Raw genomic sequence first — 18245 nt, 5'->3', positions numbered from 1 at the left:
CAATTCTGACTCGTTCTTCATCGTTTTACCTTTTTATGTCGAAAGAAGGTATAAACGTACACGAACAGTACCAATAAATGTGAAAAAAAAGAAACGTAAATAAAATTATATAATAAATATATATAAATAATACTAATACTAATACTAATACTAAATAATATAATAATACTAATACTAATACTAATACTAATACTAAATAATATAATAATACTAATACTAATACTAATACTAATACTAAATAATAATAATACTAATACTATATATATATATAAATAATACTAATACTAATACTAAATAATAATAATACTAACACTAATACATAAATAAATAAAATAAATTTGGACACTGAACATTTTCAAAAAAGAAAAACGAAGCGTTACTCGCAGCGGGACAGCATTATTTTCAAGCCTCGTACGCATTGGCAGTTCTAGCGTCAAAGTACATCGATTTTCATCGAAATTCGACGATCGTCAAGTCGACGTCCGCGTCAGAAAATGAAACACCTGGAAAAACGTGTAACCGCGGGTTCGGTATCTGATCGTCGGAGCTAATGTATCGTTCCGTCGACGCACGGGGAGCGTCAAATTCTGCAGTTTTGCGTTCCCGTGCAATTTTTCACACGTGCGGAAACGGACGGCGGCAAAGAAGCCGGCACCGGCGAATGCTATATAAGATGACAGAGGTGCCAATTGAGACAGTCATTCCGGTAGAAACAGCGGCAGCGCCAGGACCATTCGAATTCCCGCGTTCGGTAGTGACAAAGCAACCCGACTGGACAATTTCGTTCGTTACGTACGCCGTCTGGTCCCATCGTTTCCAGACCAGAAATGGATACCAGGATCTTGACGTTACTCGTGATTATCAGCGTCGCGGGATCTCTCGCTGAGCTTCACGTGCCTTTCTACAGAGTTCGCAGAAGTGAGTAGTCATTGATCAAACACACACACACACAGACACACGCACACACCGAGAGCTTGCCAGTAGCGACGCAAAGGAGGAAAAAAAACCCGAATAGAATAGAATGTATCTCTATGTGATTAACACGTGGATGCACGAGGCTGTTGCGCGTGATAGTAATTAGTGCGACGTCGAGCGTCGATCGCTCGGCTAATCGATTTGTTGCTAACGACTACGAGAAGAAACCCAGTGATTCACGCACGCACCTTTAACACGCTGACACTTTTACTGGAAGAAACGGGCCGAATTTCGACTCTTCCGAGCAAGTATTACATTCGCTGACGTTTCAACGAGCCCGAAAGCACCGTGCACTGTAATAACGGTGCTTCTCGCATGCATAAATTCGTGCGTTTTCGCGCAGCCACACAGCATGCGGGTTTTATATACACCGCAGAATAAAACTTTCGTAATTGATTGTTCCGCGCTGGAGCTTCGACTATTGTCAAGTCACCGAACGCGTAGGTTTCCATAGAAGTTTTATAAATAGCGCGTCTAAACGGCTAACGGGACAAGCAAAGGATAAAGAATAACCGAGTGTATCTTGTTCTCGCTCGCGGACGCTCACGATCGCTTAATTATTTACAGTTCTCTCTAGCCGCGTTTTCGTGGAGCCAATCTTTCCGCAGGCATTGTCGTCGCATTTGTCGGATATCAATCGCCGATGAAATCCTCCTCGATTGCGTAATCCAAGGATAATACGAATTATGTTCAACAATAAGTTACGCAACCGTCGCGCATTTAAAGCGGAAATTTCAAGATAATTGTGAAACCGGCGTCTCGGGGTCGTGGAATATTAATAAATTGTTGTTAATCGGCGGTGTCACGGCGATTGCGGGATTCGACGAACGCGTAAAAAAAAAAAAGCGCGCGAGGAATGCTTTGTGCTCGGGAGAACAGGTCCGTGGCTGTTACTCGAGTATTTACATATTTGGGCTTCTTGAATGGGAGAAGCGAGCGTCATTCTTTCGTGCTTCTGCTGAAATCCGTTGCTCGAAGTCGACTCGAAAGATACTGCGCGCTCGAAAAGTTTCCGTTCAATATTTGTAGTTTTACTCTTCGTCGAAGAGTAGACGAATATCTGTGATTATTACGGGGAAAAATTCAGTGGTTTTTATAATCGAACGACAAATGCAACGAACGTTGATAACTAAGCGTTGGAAAATTGGATTCGATTTATCTTTTGCGCTCGGATATTCCCTCTCGTGAAATGTAAAATTGTTGATAACTACGGTACTTCGGTAGTCAATAATTTTTGTTACATAAAGTCTGCATCAATATTTTCTCAAATTTGATTCAACTCTTACACTTTGACTCGCACATGGGTGACGAAATTATTTGCTTAGACTCGAAAATTAAATTTTACGCTGATTTGTTACGTCTTCCTAATTTTATTAAGATCTGCGAAGCGTAAGAACAAAGTAACGGATGTTGTGCAGCGAAATTTTTTTCATTTTGATTCGATTAAATAAAACACTTTTATATTGTTCGCGCGACGGTCGAAACGTTGAACAGTTTTTAATTATTCATTTCATATGATTTGTTCTAAAAGGTAAATTCCTCCAATTTTCCTTCAGCTTGTAAATAAAAATAGACAATTCGGGAAGAGAAGATACGATTATTCGAGCCACGATTTTTATAGTTGCCGATTGTCGACAATTATAAAAACGAGGTGCAAGGCTCGAATAATCTGTTCGAGAGCCAAGATCCATTTTTGTTCACAAGCTGAAGGAAAATTAGGGAGAATTTACTGTATATAATGAATACATTCTACGGATCATTTTTCAAATACGTTTTTAGTGTATGATCTCAGAGCGCAAAGGGTGGATCGAAGTTGGAGCAGCGTTTGAAATAAAAATATTCTGCGAAGGATTTAATTTTCGTTGAATGATAAGCTTTATTGTTTCTCTTGCGGAGTGCGAGTAATTTTTGTTAAATGACTGGACAAATATCGATATCCTTATTCGGAGATTTTACGATTGAAAAAATATTCTTGCCGGCGTGGAATAATTGAATCGAACGAGAGGGAGTAATATTAATTCGCAATGTCGACGGAAGCATCTTCGATGATCGCCGTATAATTGAATGCAAGTAAAGTGTCAATAAAAGTGTCAGCAGATAATTAACTCTGTCCGCACGTCACGTAGGCCACAAAATCAGCACAATGTATGTATGCCCGCGATTCTGTGTGGGTGCATGCGTGGTAGCGGATTGGTAATCGATATTCTCGCGTCTGTAATATAATATTAACTGTCGTCTCCTCGATGCGCTTCTCTTTTATGTGTACGAGAACGTAATGCATGTCGCGCAACGAGAGCGACGATAATTCTTCGCGAGGTTTACGAACCGTGACCTCGTTTCATTCCCAACCTTGACCCTTGCCAAGATACTTTCCTTCTCTCGACTTCTTCCTTTTTTGCTCGTGTTCTTCTCGTGCACTCGGTGACAACGAGACAGCGTGATTTAAGCGGCTCTGTCCACTTCGTAGCCGCGACCACCGGATTCGTACAGCATTCGAAATTCGTGCGGGCATAAATGAAACAACGAGAGTAGAGTCACGATTTAAATAACAATCTACCGAGTCGCGCGTCATCTTGAGAAACTTGATTTTACGAACCGAAGTCTCCGAGACACAGAAATATCGAATGATCGACGGATCGCGGATCTTTATGCAACGTGAAAATGTTCTTCACGAATTTCAAGAAACGAGAGACAATCAAAATGTACCTCTTCTCGCGTGGTAGCTTATCGATGATTATTTAATAATTACTTATTATTACGAATAATCGTTCAAAGATACCATCTCTATGTCCTTTTATTCTTCTGGCGTTCCTTATTTCGTGTCTCGCGCTATCATTTGTCTCATAAATGCATAAAATCCGCGGTCCAGTTATCAAAGTTCTGTTCTTTATCTTATTCTGTACTTATAAAGATTGTAATTTGGAAATGTGTTTCGCACGAAATACTTCCACGATGAATGAATATTCAACCATAATCTGACAAATCGTGCAGATAAATCGATGCAGAAATATTCGATTTACATTTCGTTTAGAATTATCTTGTTGATGTATTATCTGTATTAAAAAAGACGTACTGTTTACGCGCTTTCTGTAATCGTGTCACAGTTATATAATTATTCGAAGCAATTCACGCGATTACAACGAATCGAGGAAAAGGTTGAATAAATTCTTTTAAACTACTTCTTTGATCTCTGATTCCGCGTAATATTTTGATTTATCTTGCTGAACCGTTAGAAAATCGTGCAAATAATGAACAGTGAAGAAGAACGTCTTAATAGCCGATGATGTTTAAAGTGCAAACTATGTAACTAAATCCGTTCACTCTACGAATTTATGAAGACCCGCATGTAAGAATTCAACGAAGTTGTTCTTCCTTTCACTAAAAAAAAAAAGTGATTATACGTTACTAAAGGATGTCCCAAAATACATACAAGACGTAATTTTGATAGGAAACACAAGTTTATAATTAAAATTGTAAATTATTTATTGATTATGGGTAAATGGCCTCCACGGCTTCGCTGACACAAACACACTCTTTCGTTGAAATTTTCCATAGTGTTTCCATAGTGTTATGTATTATGGGAAAACGGCCTCCACGGCTTCGCTGACACATACACATTCTTTTGTTGAAATTTTCCATGGCCGTTTTGCATAAACGTGGATGAATTTCGTTGATGTAACGCTCGATTTCCTTTTTCGAGGCGTGGGTGGTCGTGGGCTTGTTGGCATAAATCTTAGACTTCAAAAATCCCAAAAAGAAAAATATCCAACGACATTAAATCGCGCGATCTGGGTGGCCAGCTCCGATCACCAAAACGGGAAATTACACGACCAGGAAATGACTCATGCAGTGACCGAATTGTTTCGCGGACCTTGAACTGTCAGCTGCCTTTTTTTTCGTTGGCAACACTTTACCATACACAAATGGCACGAAATTTAAATCTTCCGTGAATTTCGGGACATCCTTTATAACGTCTAAATGAATATTCTATTGCGAAATGAACTTTCCCATCGCATTTATGTTTACCAATGGCTAACAACGTCCATGACTTTCATCGTACTTACTGTTCGTCGAACCTATCTCTACTGAGAAATCTTTATATATGTGTCCTCGTAAAGAAATTAGCGTTCGAGTGTGTGTGTCGGAAAGTTTCATGACGAAACCATTCCCCTGCATGCCTGTTCTGTTCGTCACTCAGTCACTGTTTTCCCCTAATTCAATAGAGCTGTGGAAGTGAACGAGAAATGTAAACCTCGTATATCTGTCTATATCTGTTCAACGTGTTTTAAAACTTTCTTTCTCACACGCATGCGTTTCAGTGAAGCTACAGGTTTACCGAGCATTGGAGTCATCGGAGGCTGTGAAAACGACTTTTAAAAAACAGGCGATGAAACATGAAAATCCGGATCGACGAAGATCTCAGTTTTCGAAATTGAACTGGCTGAACGAGGTGCTTGTGTAATATCAACCCTGTATCTTTTTAAAAATATAAAATAAAAACAAAATATTTTAATATTAATATTAAAATAATATTATTAAAATATTATATATATAAATTATATATAATTATATTAATAATACATATATATATATATATATATATAGATAGATAGATAGATATAATAATATATATATATATATATATATATATATATAATATATAATATATAATAATATTATTAAAATAATAATATAATCAATATTTTATACATTAATAGCAAAAGATGCTCTAATTGTGAACGGAGCACAGAAAAGAACAAGATATTGTTGCATAAGCTTCAAGTATAAAAGTAAATTACTTATGTTGGGTCGTACACTACAATTTTGATTTTATGATCGCGACTATCGAGTAATTAATAGTTAGCAGACCCATCTTAATACGTCAAATACCAAAAATCGAACAAACTAATGTAATTAGTAAAACCGAAACTAGGAAGTTTTGAATTTATCATAGTAGCTGGTTTGTAACTCTTTCGCATTCTAAACATCCTAAGATTATTCAATTTGTTCAAATGTGTATTGGCAGCAGAAATGAATTTTTGAAAACTAGACGAACATTGGTGTCACACATATATGACACTCGTCCATTTAACGTGTTATATAGATTAATTTTTCTTAGTGCAATTTTCACGAAATAGACCTCATCTCTGCTTGAAATTGCTCGAACCACTCAGTGAGATTGCAATCCAATGTTTTTCATTACATGCATTCCAGGCATGATTGAAAGAGTGGATGCAGCAGGTGGTAGCTCTCGAAATAGTAACCTGCTTTAATGTCATTCGAAATGTGGTCTGTAATCTGCGCCATTCAAGCAGGCGTTGTTGTATTAACATATTTCTGTAACTGTGGCAGAAGCGTGTTGTTTTCAAACCATATTATGTATATATGTACACGTATAGACTGTGTATCTTTATGCAGAATACAAATGTTCGAAGACGATTGCAAGAAATAGAAATTAAATAAAAATAAATTGTTGCTTCTAATAATTTTAATACCTTGGATCTAGTGTAACTATTAAACTCTTCTTTATGCCATCATAATTTTATATTTCATCTACACATTTTTTCCGTAAATGTATAAAATTCTCAGTCCAATCTACATATCCTATAACTTTTATATCTTGATTTTTACTTTTTATTTATTTTAACTTCAGTAAATTAATTGGTCACTATTTTTCGTTGATAACTCGTAAATAAAGCCGCGGATTGCATTTGCGCTAAGGAAAAAGTTACTGTGAATGACCTCAGGAACCCCTCATTTCCCGAAAATACCGTAATGTTGGTGCACCCTGTAAATTTATAGCCTGTAAAATCATCTTCAAATGGTTTTTATCGTACCTATCTGCAATATTACCTGATAGACTTTTTACATAAAGTAAAGAACACAATTTTCAAAACAAAGCAGACTGTTGCTGTAAACTCTTGAATCACTTCGTTCGAATCAACATGAATCCGTTCAACGCATCCGTTTAACCCAGCCAACAATTAAGCTGCTAGAACATCTATAACCCTGAGTTCAAAAGGACTTATCACAGATCCTCCGGTAAGAAAAACTATTTCGAATCCGAACCGTTCGAACAGCTGGAAGACTCCAATGCTCGATGGACCTGCGCGTCACTCGTCCTCTAGGAAAGCATGTCGGCAATAACCACGAGGCCTGCGATTCACCGCAACCACAGCGTTTCGCTGGGAACAATTAACCAAACGACCATTGGTGTTTTGTTTCTTTTCATCGGCGAAGATGGCTTGCAAGAAAGCGATATGAGAGCAGACACGGAGTTCATCGAAACGCCGAGGGCGAAACGGCAATCGATCTTCGAGAGTTCGAGCACCGCAGAAAGCACCACCACGCCTAAGGACTCGACCACCGCCTCTGCACCGAGCACAACTCCCGCGAACACCACCCCGAAAAAACCCAATCTTCCGAGCAAGCCGAAACCGCCGAGCCCGAACCGTCCCGGAACGAGTCCGCCAGCATCTAAACCGAGTTCACCCGCGCCTAAACCGCACACCCCAGCACCAAAACCGAGTCCGCCACCATATAAACCGAATCCAACAACCCGAGTCATACCTAGTCGCCTCGCCGCCAATCCTGCTACTTTGCAAACAGATCCCACGACACCCGAACCCGGCACCTCGCCGGCCAAAGCCACCACCACGCCGAAACAGTCGGACACCGAGGAACCAGATGACCCACAGTCAACGACCCCGAAAGTCGGGCTCGGTTCTCGTATCGATTCGGAGGACCCTGACCAGGAGTCTGTCGAGGAGCCTTTAGAAGTGAAGAAGCCTAAAGGCAAGCCTCAGAGCAAGCCAGTTGCGAGTCCTGCGACGAATCCTGCGACGAATCCTGCGCCTTCGGTCGTAGATTTCGGCCATCCTCAGAACAGTTACGTCCCACAGTTCGCCTTCCCGAACTTCTCTCCGGACTTCTCGTCACCTTATAACCCTTACGGTGATCCTACTTTCAACTCTATCCCAGGTCCTAACAATTACGCCTGGACCGGAACCAGCCACGGACAAGGAGCGGCCGGGTCTTTCGCTTCAGCTGGAGCTTCTTCCTTCGGAGGCGGCGCAGGCTACGGACAAGCACCCAAGCAACCGTCGTTGGCCGATCGTGGAGCTTTCGTCGACAATATGCCTAACACCGGCAATATGCCTAACTACGGCTATACGCCGAACTCGGACTGGCCGAATGCTGGCTACGCACCGAACATGGGTAGCGCTGGGGGATTTGGTTACAGTGGAGTAGGTAATGATCTGAGAGAAGGCGATCCTGAGAGCATGCTTCAGTGATCTGCGGTCTGTCGGCGCAGTAATTTAATTTTGGGACCTATGAGAATAGGATCTCTGAATGAATAGGTTAAAATTAATTTTGTGAAATTGATTCTGTAAAATTGATTTTGCAAAATTAATTTTGTGAAATTGATTCTGTAAAATTGATTTTGCAAAATTAATTTTGTGAAATTGATTCTGTAAAATTGATTTTGCAAAATAGATTCCGTAAAATTGTGATTCTGTAAAATTGATTTCACAAAATTGACCTCATGAATTGATTTTGTCAATCGATCGGAACGAATTTATTCTGGTTCTTACGGTGCATGTGTTTTAGAAAGATTGCCAGAAGAAGATTATGCCAAATTAGTTTTTGCTGGTACCTGTCCTGCGAGTCTGTATCGTTGAGTTTTGTGTCGTGTCGAGTATTTTTCGAGATTTTGAACATTCATATTTGACAGACTCGCGGCTTTCGTTTCGCATACAATTGCATGAGCTACTTCGTTCGTTCGCGAATGCGTGCATATTGTCTGTGGACACTGTTTACATGCAGTTCGCTTTTTACAGGCACAGGCGCAGGCTTCCCATTCCAGGATCCCAGCGTTTTTGTGTTCCCCGGCTACAATCCGGAAGCTTTCCAGAGGCAAATGGAGGAACAGTTCAAGCAGCTGCAAAATCAGTTCCAGAAACAACAACAGTCGTAAGTGAAACAGAATAGTAGGCGTTTTTAGAGCGATTTTTCGTGCGACGCCAACGAAATTGTAAGTGATGTATCAATAATTAGACCGCGGATTTGTGGGAAAAAATAAAAATAATCTGCATCAGTTATAGGAGTTAAGGACCACATTTTTCGATCCTTTGATATCTTTAATAAGTTCAATTTTAATACATCGATATTCGTAGGTTCTTTTCGTCTCTTTTCATTGTTTTAAGTGCTACTACTTTCTTGTTTTTCTCACAAATACATCAAATCCGCAGTCTAATCACAATTATTGTGAACGAATTAGGCTTAAGGGGTAATATCTAATAAGAAATATGCATTCGATATTTGGGAGATTCCAACAAATTTAACTAAAGCGTTACGTTGGAGAATACGTTCTAATTTAATATATTTTGTAATTACTAGACTGCGGATTTTATGCATTTATTACATATACATATAAGTAGATCGATCTCGAAACAGTACAAACATGTACTTATTAAACTTATTAAAATTATTAATAAGAAGAATAAATGTTTTTGTAGCTCTTTTGTCTTGCAGTTAACGAAGACAATTTCCATTTTGCACAAATATCTGCTGTCTAGGAATTACGATTTAGTATGCTTATTACTATTATTTATAAAAATAGATAGTTCTTATGTTGCAATTATTGTATTTTTAGATTGTTTGAGACTGCCAATCGCATAGGAACAGACGGCTATTCAGGTGGAATGCCTGGTGTTCATACTGCTGTTTCCAGCATTGGTCTGGGACCACACGGTGGCTATCAAGCTGGTGCTATCAATCCGGTACGATCAATATTCTGTTTTATATATGTTTCAATTATTTTCGTTACCATCATTCCACAAAGTTATTAATTATTGCTGAAAAATTTTATAATCTGTGGCTTTGTCCTCGCGTTAAAGTATATTTTCTTTGAAGAGTTTCAAAGTTTTTCATAATTTTCTCATCTTATTATTTCGTATAAACGATGTACAGCAATGTTCTGCAAAAGATTCCGAATCTTTATGCTGATGAATCTTTATAAATTTCCATTCTTGCACGTTGTTTTTGTTGTTGTGAGAATTAGGATAAGGTAAACATTTCTTTCGTTCAACAAAACATCCACTGTATACAAAACAAAGTAAGAATATTATTAATTTTAGGTAATGTACTCTTTCTTTTGCATTTCACCTTGCGTGAACGTAAATGCATAAGTGTAACCTCGTAATGATCGTCTTAACGTCATTAAATTCAGTACGGGCGAAGTTAATTAAATTTCATTTAATTGGTAATTTAATAACGCTTTAATGTCGGATAATTACCTATAATAAAAGTACAGTTTCAAACGTTCGAATATAAGAAGTCGCAGAGAGTTAAGTGCAATCGTAAAAAGTCAACGAGTCTAAACTGTGGAGACCGCTATAATAAAAATGTATCCGCATAACTTGCGAAAGGTATTCATTTAAATATCGTAACAAAAATGGAAAAAAAAGGTATAACTGAAATTGCTACAAATTTAAACAATATTTATAAGAGCGTATAGCAGATTTTACAGACTTTTATAAAACACTGGTCTACAAAATATTTATCTTGTAAAATAGCTATCTTTAATAGGCAACTTTTACAACAATTACATTTGAATTTAACTTTATCAATTGATACGAAAATAATTGGACCGTCATCACGGTTACGCGACGATTCAAATTTTTACAATTGCAATAAATTCTGAAAAGTAAAAGAAGCAGAAAAAATATATTTATTGCATGCTTATATTTACTTGGATGCTTAAATAGTGATAACAAGAGACAGAACGAGAGATTAGGAGAAAGCGAGAGAGAGAGAGAGGGACGTTAAAAAAACTAGATAAGATTCATACTTAACAGGTTATTATTAGAAATCCCATCGCTAGTGAGACCCGTCAAATGGCAAGGGTTTAAGCAATAAATGATCTTCGAAATAATATATGAGAAACAACAAGATTCGAAAAATTATTTCCAAAATGCAAAGTGAAAGAATTTTGCCATTATTTATGGGAGGATTTATTTGATGGTAACTATTTGTAACGTTGCAGGTTGCGCCGGGAGTGCAATCCAGATTCGGTGAAGAAATTCCCGCACCTTCTGGAGGCAGTTTCGGAGTATTCTCCAGCTCGAGTTCGAAAACGGTGATCGGCCCGGACGGTAAACCGATTTCCCACAAAACGTCGACGACTGGCGTGAACGACAATGGGAAAATTACTTTCCGCACCGTCGAAGATTAAATCCTCCGCCATCGATCGGGGGTGTAACACTAATAACCGTTTTTTGCCCGACCGCTGCATGTTGCGATAACACAAGCAACATCCTTTGGTCTTCTTTATTCTCTCCGAATCGAGAGATTGTAACCGTTGTAACTCAGGGTCCTATACAATACTTTAATTACTTGTCAAATATACTTGCATTAATGCCATAGAAATACTCATCTATTTAAGTGCAACTCGAACCGTGGAGCGCCTAATATCGTATGTAATTATTTGATAGCAACAAGGGATTATTTAACACCTTAAACAAAGAGACCACTAGGTAATTTCATGTTACGAGACGATTACTATGCAGCGTACGATAATTCTCGATGAAATTAAAGAGGATTTGTGTTATAACGAAAGAGACCAGGACTTTGGAATGTAATTAAAATACAGTTCACTCTGGAACAACTTAAAAATTTTATATACGAAACGTTGTCGACAATAAAAATTGATTACCCAATCGATATTAATTATCTGGTTGTTAAAAAGAACAGAGACATCGTATTTAATTATTCATAAAACTTTGTCTCGTACGGCAATTTCTACGTCGACGTGACTATGCTAATTAATTATTTAATGTAGGGTAATCATCATGTAACACGTTTAATTTTATTTAAATTATTTACAAATTCGTTCTCAAATATATCTATTGTTTAACAGCGTCTGTATTTTATTGAACTGGACGACGATATTTACATGAACAAGATACTACGATCGAGACCGGTGGGATTTCATTTGTTGCGTCCTTGGGTCTTGCTCAGCGGTGGTTCTATCTTGTCATCAACAACGGGCGCAGCAGCTGGCCGTCCGCCATATTGTGGAAATTGTCTGCCTGAAAATTGCACCGGAACTTGGTAACGCCACATAATTTGTGGCCTCTGGAAGGTTCTTCTGCCTTGATACCAAGGTTCGCCGTCTTGGTAACGAGTTTGAATCTGTAATAGATGATTTTCTTATTTCATTTAACAATGTACAGTAAATTCTTCCTAATTTACGCTCACAGATTGTGCACAATAATGAACAATTTTGGAAGGGGAGTTACGATTATTCGAGCATTGCGACTCGTTTTTATAGTAACATTGTCATGTTAGAGTTATAGTTAGATATAGTTATATTATAATTATAAAGTTAGATATAGTTATATTATAATTATAAAGTTAGATATAGTTATATTATAATTATAAAGTTAGATATAGTTATATTATAATTATAAAGTTAGATATAGTTATATTATAATTATAAAGGTAGATATAGTTATATTATAATTATAAAGTTAGATATAGTTATATTATAATTATAAAGTTAGATATAGTTATATTATAATTATAAAGTTAGATACAGTTATAGACATGTTATAGTTAGATTGTCAATAATCGTAACCTCGAATAATCATATCCCCTCTTCTCAAATTGTCCATTTTTGTGTATAATCTGAACGTCAATTAGAGAGAATTTACTATACTTCGTAGAATCACCAACATTTATCGAGGCTATCGATATTAGAAGATGTCGATACGTTAAGTGATCTTGGTTTCAGTATCGTCTTCGTCAGGAGCGGATATGATACTAATTATGAATGCTCATTTTCTCGTAATAAAGAATATGTATTTTGTTTATAGTATAATTTATTTAATTACGATATAATTATGCGGTCGTCCAAACAAACAATACCAACAATTAGACTGCGGATCTTTATGCAATTTCTAATTTTCATACGTCATTTCACAAAAATTAGAATCAAAGAAAAGTTTCTTTATTTCCACTAAAAGATCACTAACATTGTAAGAAGAAAATAAAAATGATATTAGAAACATTGTTATCTCGAACTATTTTTGCATTTTAGAAGTCTGCGCGTGCCATAAATGCGTAAAGATCTTTGTTATTCAAATTCTTGTCAATTAATTTCAGTAAAAGAAATAACAAACAGGCTGACAGGTCTGTAAGAAGTATCTTTGGAAAAACGTTTTCAAAATTGATGAACAAAGCTGAGAATGATGATAAATATCGTCAATTGTATAATTTTTAAAATGGTTAGTCATACATTAATTAATAGTATTGAGATAATACTGTTTGATTGTGCATATTTGTTCTCACTTTTGCAGCACCGAAATTATTATCTTTTTAAGACCTGTACGATTGCTTTCAAACTTTAATCAAAGAAAATGCGCATTTTTCTGAATGAATTAGTTAATTTCTTTGTTCGTCTGTGTATCTCAGCGGGAAATATTTATTAATGATTACAGAAAAGAGAAGGCAACAAGATTATAGAGCAATATGTAGAAGTAATTATAATAATTGTAAATTATAATCTAGTTGTTTTGCAATCATAACCACATTTTATGTAACACAAGAATTATGTTTGGTGTGAAGGTGCAAACTACTTGTGGAATATTCCAGTATTCACTTAAGATATTGCCGCAGAGCACACCTGAGCAATCTTCTTTAAAAGCTTCTGAAATATCACGTTATAACTTGTCCATAATAATTTTCTACTTCTTTATTCATTGTCTCATTATAAATTCTGTTCTCCCACGCTTTCATGAATTTAATGTACACTTGTTTATGACATTTAAGGACCATAAATTTTATCTATTTACTGCGAGTATTTTCGTGTTCGGCTATAAATTTGGACAGAATAATTGTCTGTAATTAAACTGCCAGTATTATACTAATAATATTATACTAATATTATAATAATATTATACTAATATTATACTAATATTATAATAATATTATACTAATATTATACTAATATTATACTAATATTATAATAATATTATAATAAAAATTAATAGGTGAAATTGAAACCTGTAGAAAGATTAAAATAATTTAACAATACCTACGTATTATTTTCAACTGGAATAACGATTAAAAAGAAAAAGAAATTTTTAACTCACTCTTGTCTCGTGCAATTAAAACAGGCACCATTGCAATAATTAGTATTCTCAACAATTTTAGTTTATAATAAGTACACCACGGATCTTTATGCATTTATAGTATGTGCAGATTTTTAACATACGATATAACGTGTGAATTGACAAGATCTAATTTCATTTTTATTTTCTGTTTACAACTAGTAATTTTTTAGTTGTCCGATTTGTGTGAAATGATGCACGAAAATGAATATTTGCATAAAGAGCCGCAATAGAATAATAAGGAATAAAAATTATGGCGTTTAACCATAAGTTTGTGAGAGAAGTGCAAGCAGAAGACTATTAACAGATGGAAGTTATTATTGAAGATACAGTAAATTCTCTCTAATTTTCTTCCAGCTTGTGAACAAAACTGGACAAAATTTGAGAAGAGGGGATACGATTATTCGAGCCTCGCGACTAATTTTTATAGTTGCCAATTGTCAACAATTATAAAAAAAATAGGTGAATTAGGGAGAATTTACTGTACTCAGAATTACTTGTGGGATATTGTTGTGTAAGTATGTCGTGGGTCTTGAGGCTACGACAGGGTGATCATGCGAATCTTCTACGCCTCGCACGCCATCGACAACCGGAATTTCATTGACCTTAGTATCGGCCTCCGACTTCGTTATTATTCTGAGGTGTAAGTCGGTTATCACGTTACCCTCGTCATCGTAGGTCGACGACATTGACACTTTGCAAATACTGTTTGGACAGCCATCCAGGCTCGGTTTGATTTCTTTCCCGTTGATAGTAATCTGGATATTATTAATAATATCCGACAGTCTCTTCGAATTCTCCTGGAAACATGTTTTGCATATCAATGGAAAGAACAAAATTGCTGGTTCTTTTTATTCCGATTATTAATAATTCGTAACATTTTTAAAAACATGAGATGAAGTAATACATTATTCTGTCTTATCTTTTTCATTTTAGATCAATTGTTAATTGCACAGTTACGATACATTATTACTGGGCTACGGATTTGTATGCACAATAGAAATTTTCTACGCTCGTTGCGAGAAATAGAATGTAAATAGAAAATTTATTCTTCGTTTAATAATTTTAAATAGATTAGAAATAATACATTTTAAAATTTTCTTACACTTTTTCGGTTATTTTATATTTCAACTACTCAATTTTCCCATAAATTCATAAAATATTGATTAATTATGAAGTCTTAGCTGATCTCTTGCAGCACCTATCATAAAGACGATTATCACTGTGTGATTTTCTGTCGATGAAACACGAACGTTTATGTTGTTGAAAATATCACAATTTGCCTCGAGTCAATATTTTAATACATACATAAATTAACGGCAAAATCGTGTATCAAGTTTTAAGGAATGATTGTAAAGAAGATGCCTCAATCATCGCGTCTGTAAGAACATTTTTGAAGCAGTACTCTATTCACAAAGAGAAGTAATCCACAAAATAATAATCATCGAAAAGATTTTATTTTATGAGATCTTTACAACAATTTGTTTGAAGCAAAAAGATGTAAACCAGCTTTAAACATTAAATTTAATTACATAATTATTTCGATTATAAAATAAAATATAACATGCCATTTGAAATAATATTTCAAATAATGTTATTTCAAATGAGATTTGGAATAATATTTCACTAATGTTATTTCAAATAAAAGTTGACATAATATTTCAAATAGTGTTACTTAAAAATAACTATGAAATAAAATAACACGTTATTCGAAATGATATTTCAAATAATGTCATTTTAAATTCGCGCAAGTCTGGCTGTAACAAATCGTTCCTCAACGTTTTAACGACCGTTGTGCCAGATGTTTATCGAAGCAACGAATAAATTGCAAGTGCCGTGAAGAATTATTGACTCACTCGTTCCATATTGTTGGTCTGTTCCCTCAACTCTTCGTGCAAATAGCTGAATTCCGAGCGGCCAGTGATTTTGTTGAAATCCACGACATTCTTCGGTTCGAGGACACCGATGTATCGATCACCTTCCATCGGCCGGAGGTTGATCTGCGAGGAAATTTCCGTGCAGAAACTATTCAGCGCGAATGTCACCAGAAGAACTGCAACAATGATCTTTGTCATCCGCTTCTCCATTGTTTGCTCGCGGGGTTCACAGTCTTTTTGCCGTACGGAACATTGACTGCCGTGCGAAGAAGTCGCTTCGAGAAACGGATGAACATTGGGACAGGATGTGTGCAGTACAGTAATGACAATGATTGCCATGCATGCATAAGAAAATTACAACGAACTCTGTAAACTAGCAGAATAAAAAAAAAAAGAAGAAGAAGAAGGACGCCCGACTCGCGGAAGACTATTCTCATAGAAAAAAGATACGAGTAGGTGATCTTAATTGCTTCCTGAAAAGACTGTATCTACAGTGCAATCTCAAGCAACATCGAGGACTTCATTATCACGGGGAATTAAGAACGAATGGAAATGTCGGCGATTACATCTAGATTGAATACGATGAAGTAATCAATGTGTTGCTTCAATTAGAGCTTGATTTATCCGACTGTAACATTATTTCACGGTTTAATTTCTTCATTTTAATTTAATTATGCTTCAATTAGAGCTTGCTTCAAATGCTAGTATCTTGTATTATTTTACGGTGTAATTTCTTACCTTTGTAATGTTGTTTAATTTTAATTTAATACGGCAATGCATTCACGTCGCGTGAACGCAATATTCAATTATTTTTAGATACATTATGCTGGCATAGTTTTACACAACGATATACAGAGAAATAAAGTAAAATAATAACATAGATTTATATACTCCAGATTAGTTTAAAAAGTTTGCGAGCGTAAAATGTAATAGCAGAAGCCGAGTATCTGCAAACAATATATCTAAAGAAGTTTAATTCGAGAGTATCGATTGAAATGAGATTATTGATTCAATTATATTTCTGCATAAAAATATGTAATACACAAACGTTTTTCTAACTAATTAATCTGTGTAACTAAACAGATTATCTTAGAGTGTAATTTTATAATTAGATCTACAGAGAAATTAGAAATGTTTGCGCGCAGTTTGATCACAATTAATTTTAAAAGTACAATATATATATATACATATATATATATTGTACTTATCTGGAGTATATAAATCTATGTTATTATTTTACTTTATTTCTCTGTATATCGTTGTGTAAAGCTCTATGCCAGCATAATATATCTAAAAATAATTGAATATTGCGTTCACGCGACGTGAATGCATTGCCGTATTAAATTAAAATTAAACAACATTACAAAGGTAAGAAATTACACCGTAAAATAATACAAGATACTAGCATTTGAAGCAAGCTCTAATTGAAGCATAATTAAATTAAAATGAAGAAATTAAACCGTGAAATAATGTTACAGTCGGATAAATCAAGCTCTAATTGAAGCAACACATATATATATATATATATATATATATATATATATTGTACTGTAAAATTATTTGTAAAATTATTTATTTATATATATATATATAAATAATTTTTAACTAGTCAGTAAAATATTGAATATCGGTACGATTATTATGAAATACATTGATATTGATTTTAAATTAGTTCCGAATTCTCTTCAACTATCATTCAACTATTTCTTCAAACTATTGAGTTCATTTAGAGGCTCTGAAAATGAAGGTAACGCTCGCATGACTGGCAGACGCAGCGCGAAATTTTTCGTACGAATAATACGGGTGCAAGCCCTGCGAAATTGCTTTTGCCAAGATGAGATTTGATGATGAACGAGCCCGGGAAAACGGAGAGGAGTCGCGTAATTGATGTCATGTTGCTCTTTCGACGCGGGAAACAACGACTAACTACTCTGAAATGCACCCTGTTGAAACGCCATCGTTGCCTTGCGCAGGGGTTGAAGCAATTTTGAATTCCCTCGTTTACATTTAACGTTTGCCTAAACCTCTGAGCAAACGGAGGGTCGTGAAAGCTCATTGAAATTCATTAAAACTCTTCTTGCAGCTATCCACCCTTACAGGCTGCAGCAATCGATTTCCCAATCATCGTGCTCGTTTAATCCGGCTTTAATAACGTCGTATGTAGTACTTTGACGCGATCGTTCCTAATCTGAATGCCTTTAAATCAAATGCTACGAAT

The 18245-nt window shown here is 35.8% G+C and overlaps 2 protein-coding genes across 5 annotated transcripts; one reads left to right on the top strand and one right to left on the bottom strand.

The window, feature by feature from the left end:
• The first annotated feature begins 685 nt into the window (after positions 1–685).
• LOC117219947 (uncharacterized) lies at positions 686–11896 on the top strand. 3 transcript variants are annotated; one of them, XM_033469523.2, is made up of 5 exons: positions 686–918; positions 7216–8226; positions 8817–8949; positions 9632–9758; positions 11024–11700. In XM_033469523.2, exons 1-5 carry the CDS (start codon positions 828–830, stop codon positions 11210–11212), a joined length of 1551 nt encoding a protein of 516 aa, XP_033325414.2. In that variant the 5' UTR covers positions 686–827; the 3' UTR covers positions 11213–11700. The 3 variants fall into 3 exon arrangements, with proteins under 3 accessions (XP_033325414.2, XP_076381019.1, XP_033325416.2); XM_076524904.1 differs by lacking the exon at positions 686–918 and adding an exon at positions 1025–1219; XM_033469525.2 differs by lacking the exon at positions 686–918 and having other exon boundaries at positions 7104–8226; positions 11024–11896.
• LOC117219948 (uncharacterized) lies at positions 11824–16335 on the bottom strand. Of its 2 annotated transcripts, none has more exons than XM_033469529.2 (3): positions 16007–16335; positions 14756–14950; positions 11824–12171 (listed from the first exon to the last, which is right to left on the bottom strand). In XM_033469529.2, exons 1-3 carry the CDS (start codon positions 16235–16237, stop codon positions 11968–11970), a joined length of 630 nt encoding a protein of 209 aa, XP_033325420.2. In that variant the 5' UTR covers positions 16238–16335; the 3' UTR covers positions 11824–11967. The 2 variants fall into 2 exon arrangements, with proteins under 2 accessions (XP_033325420.2, XP_033325419.2); XM_033469528.2 differs by having other exon boundaries at positions 14648–14950; positions 16007–16332.
• Positions 16336–18245: the final 1910 nt, after the last annotated feature.

This window comes from Megalopta genalis, chromosome 10 (genome assembly GCF_051020955.1).
Source record: "Megalopta genalis isolate 19385.01 chromosome 10, iyMegGena1_principal, whole genome shotgun sequence".
In the NCBI taxonomy this organism is placed as follows: domain Eukaryota; kingdom Metazoa; phylum Arthropoda; class Insecta; order Hymenoptera; family Halictidae; genus Megalopta; species Megalopta genalis.
Note: the sequence above shows the minus strand (reverse complement) of the source record. Positions and strands in the feature narration are given on the sequence as shown.

Bases quoted from the DNA above. Each gene is read 5' to 3' on its own strand.
- LOC117219948 (XM_033469528.2), bottom strand. From the start codon at position 16,237: ATGGAGAAGCGGATGACAAAGATCATTGTTGCAGTTCTTCTGGTGACA. The intron at 14,951-16,006 runs GTGAGTCAATAA...ACATGTTTCCAG, and splicing joins AGACCAACAATATGGAACGA to GAGAATTCGAAGAGACTGTC. The intron at 12,172-14,647 runs GTAATTCTGAGT...CATCTATTACAG, and splicing joins TACACAACAATATCCCACAA to ATTCAAACTCGTTACCAAGA.
- LOC117219947 (XM_033469525.2), top strand. From the start codon at position 7,110: ATGTCGGCAATAACCACGAGGCCTGCGATTCACCGCAACCACAGCGTT. The intron at 8,227-8,816 runs GTAATGATCTGA...CGCTTTTTACAG, and splicing joins ATTTGGTTACAGTGGAGTAG to GCACAGGCGCAGGCTTCCCA. The intron at 9,759-11,023 runs GTACGATCAATA...GTAACGTTGCAG, and splicing joins AAGCTGGTGCTATCAATCCG to GTTGCGCCGGGAGTGCAATC.